This window comes from Morone saxatilis, unplaced genomic scaffold (assembly GCF_004916995.1).
Source record: "Morone saxatilis isolate NCDOM2014 unplaced genomic scaffold, NCSU_SB_2.0 Contig8, whole genome shotgun sequence".
In the NCBI taxonomy this organism is placed as follows: domain Eukaryota; kingdom Metazoa; phylum Chordata; class Actinopteri; family Moronidae; genus Morone; species Morone saxatilis.
Genome location: NW_023340257.1, coordinates 24,782,232 through 24,783,002, shown reverse-complemented (window position 1 = coordinate 24,783,002; position 771 = coordinate 24,782,232). Strand labels below are relative to the sequence as shown.

The window sequence follows — 771 nt, the reverse complement described above, 5'->3', positions numbered from 1 at the left end:
ACAGAGGATCATTTATTGCCTGAACTTTGCATCTGTGTTTGTGATTATAAAGCAGATTTATTATCGGACACTGGTGGAAGAAGTACTCAGACGTTTTAGTAAAGTAAAACAAGTAATAGCACAGTGTAAAAATACTCTGTTACATGTACATTTGATATGTGGGGGAAAAAAAACGTGTGTTTGCTTTGTAGAAACATGGCGAACTCCACGGATGGCGACCCGCGGCGTCTGTAGATGAAAACAGCTCAACATAAGAGAACAAAACTTAACGATTCCTACATTCAGGTGATTCTTCCCTAAAGAAAAGAGAACAGTTCCTGACCAGCATCGTGTCGGCTCTGTATCCCAGCGTCAGGCGACGATTCTGGGAAAGTTTCTGTCTTTCTTTTTAACTTCCCGAACGGCTTCAAGGTGAAGATCAGGCCGCTCTGCTCGAACAGGACCGGGCAGCCGCTCAGAACATTTTCCCTCCACATTCTGGCGTTTTCAAAGCTTTCGCTCACAGTCCTCAGCTCGCTCTCCAGCTGTCCCACTTTGGCCTTCAGAGTCTGGTTTTCGTCGCACAGCATCAAGGACAGCTGGGAGAAAATGGCGCTGATCTTTCTGGTTGCCTCCCGTGCCAGCATTTCCACAATGTCGACAAAATCTGGCTGTGAGGATTAAACACAAACACCATTTTGTTATAAAAGAGCTATTGGATAAAAATCACTTCTTAAAACCCATTTTTATAGACTTGCCTTTATGTGATGTGGTCCTTTTATGTTTATTTTT

At 43.5% G+C, this 771-nt stretch overlaps 1 protein-coding gene across 1 annotated transcript in view; it reads right to left on the bottom strand.

Moving 5' to 3' along the window:
- Positions 1-771, bottom strand: part of si:dkey-182i3.10 — a 17,464-nt gene that overhangs the window by 10,826 nt on the left and 5,867 nt on the right. Inside the window, exon 6 of the mRNA XM_035679635.1 lies at positions 323-650. Coding sequence (XP_035535528.1) covers positions 323-650 — 328 coding nt within the window. The remainder of the gene's footprint in view (positions 1-322; positions 651-771) is intronic.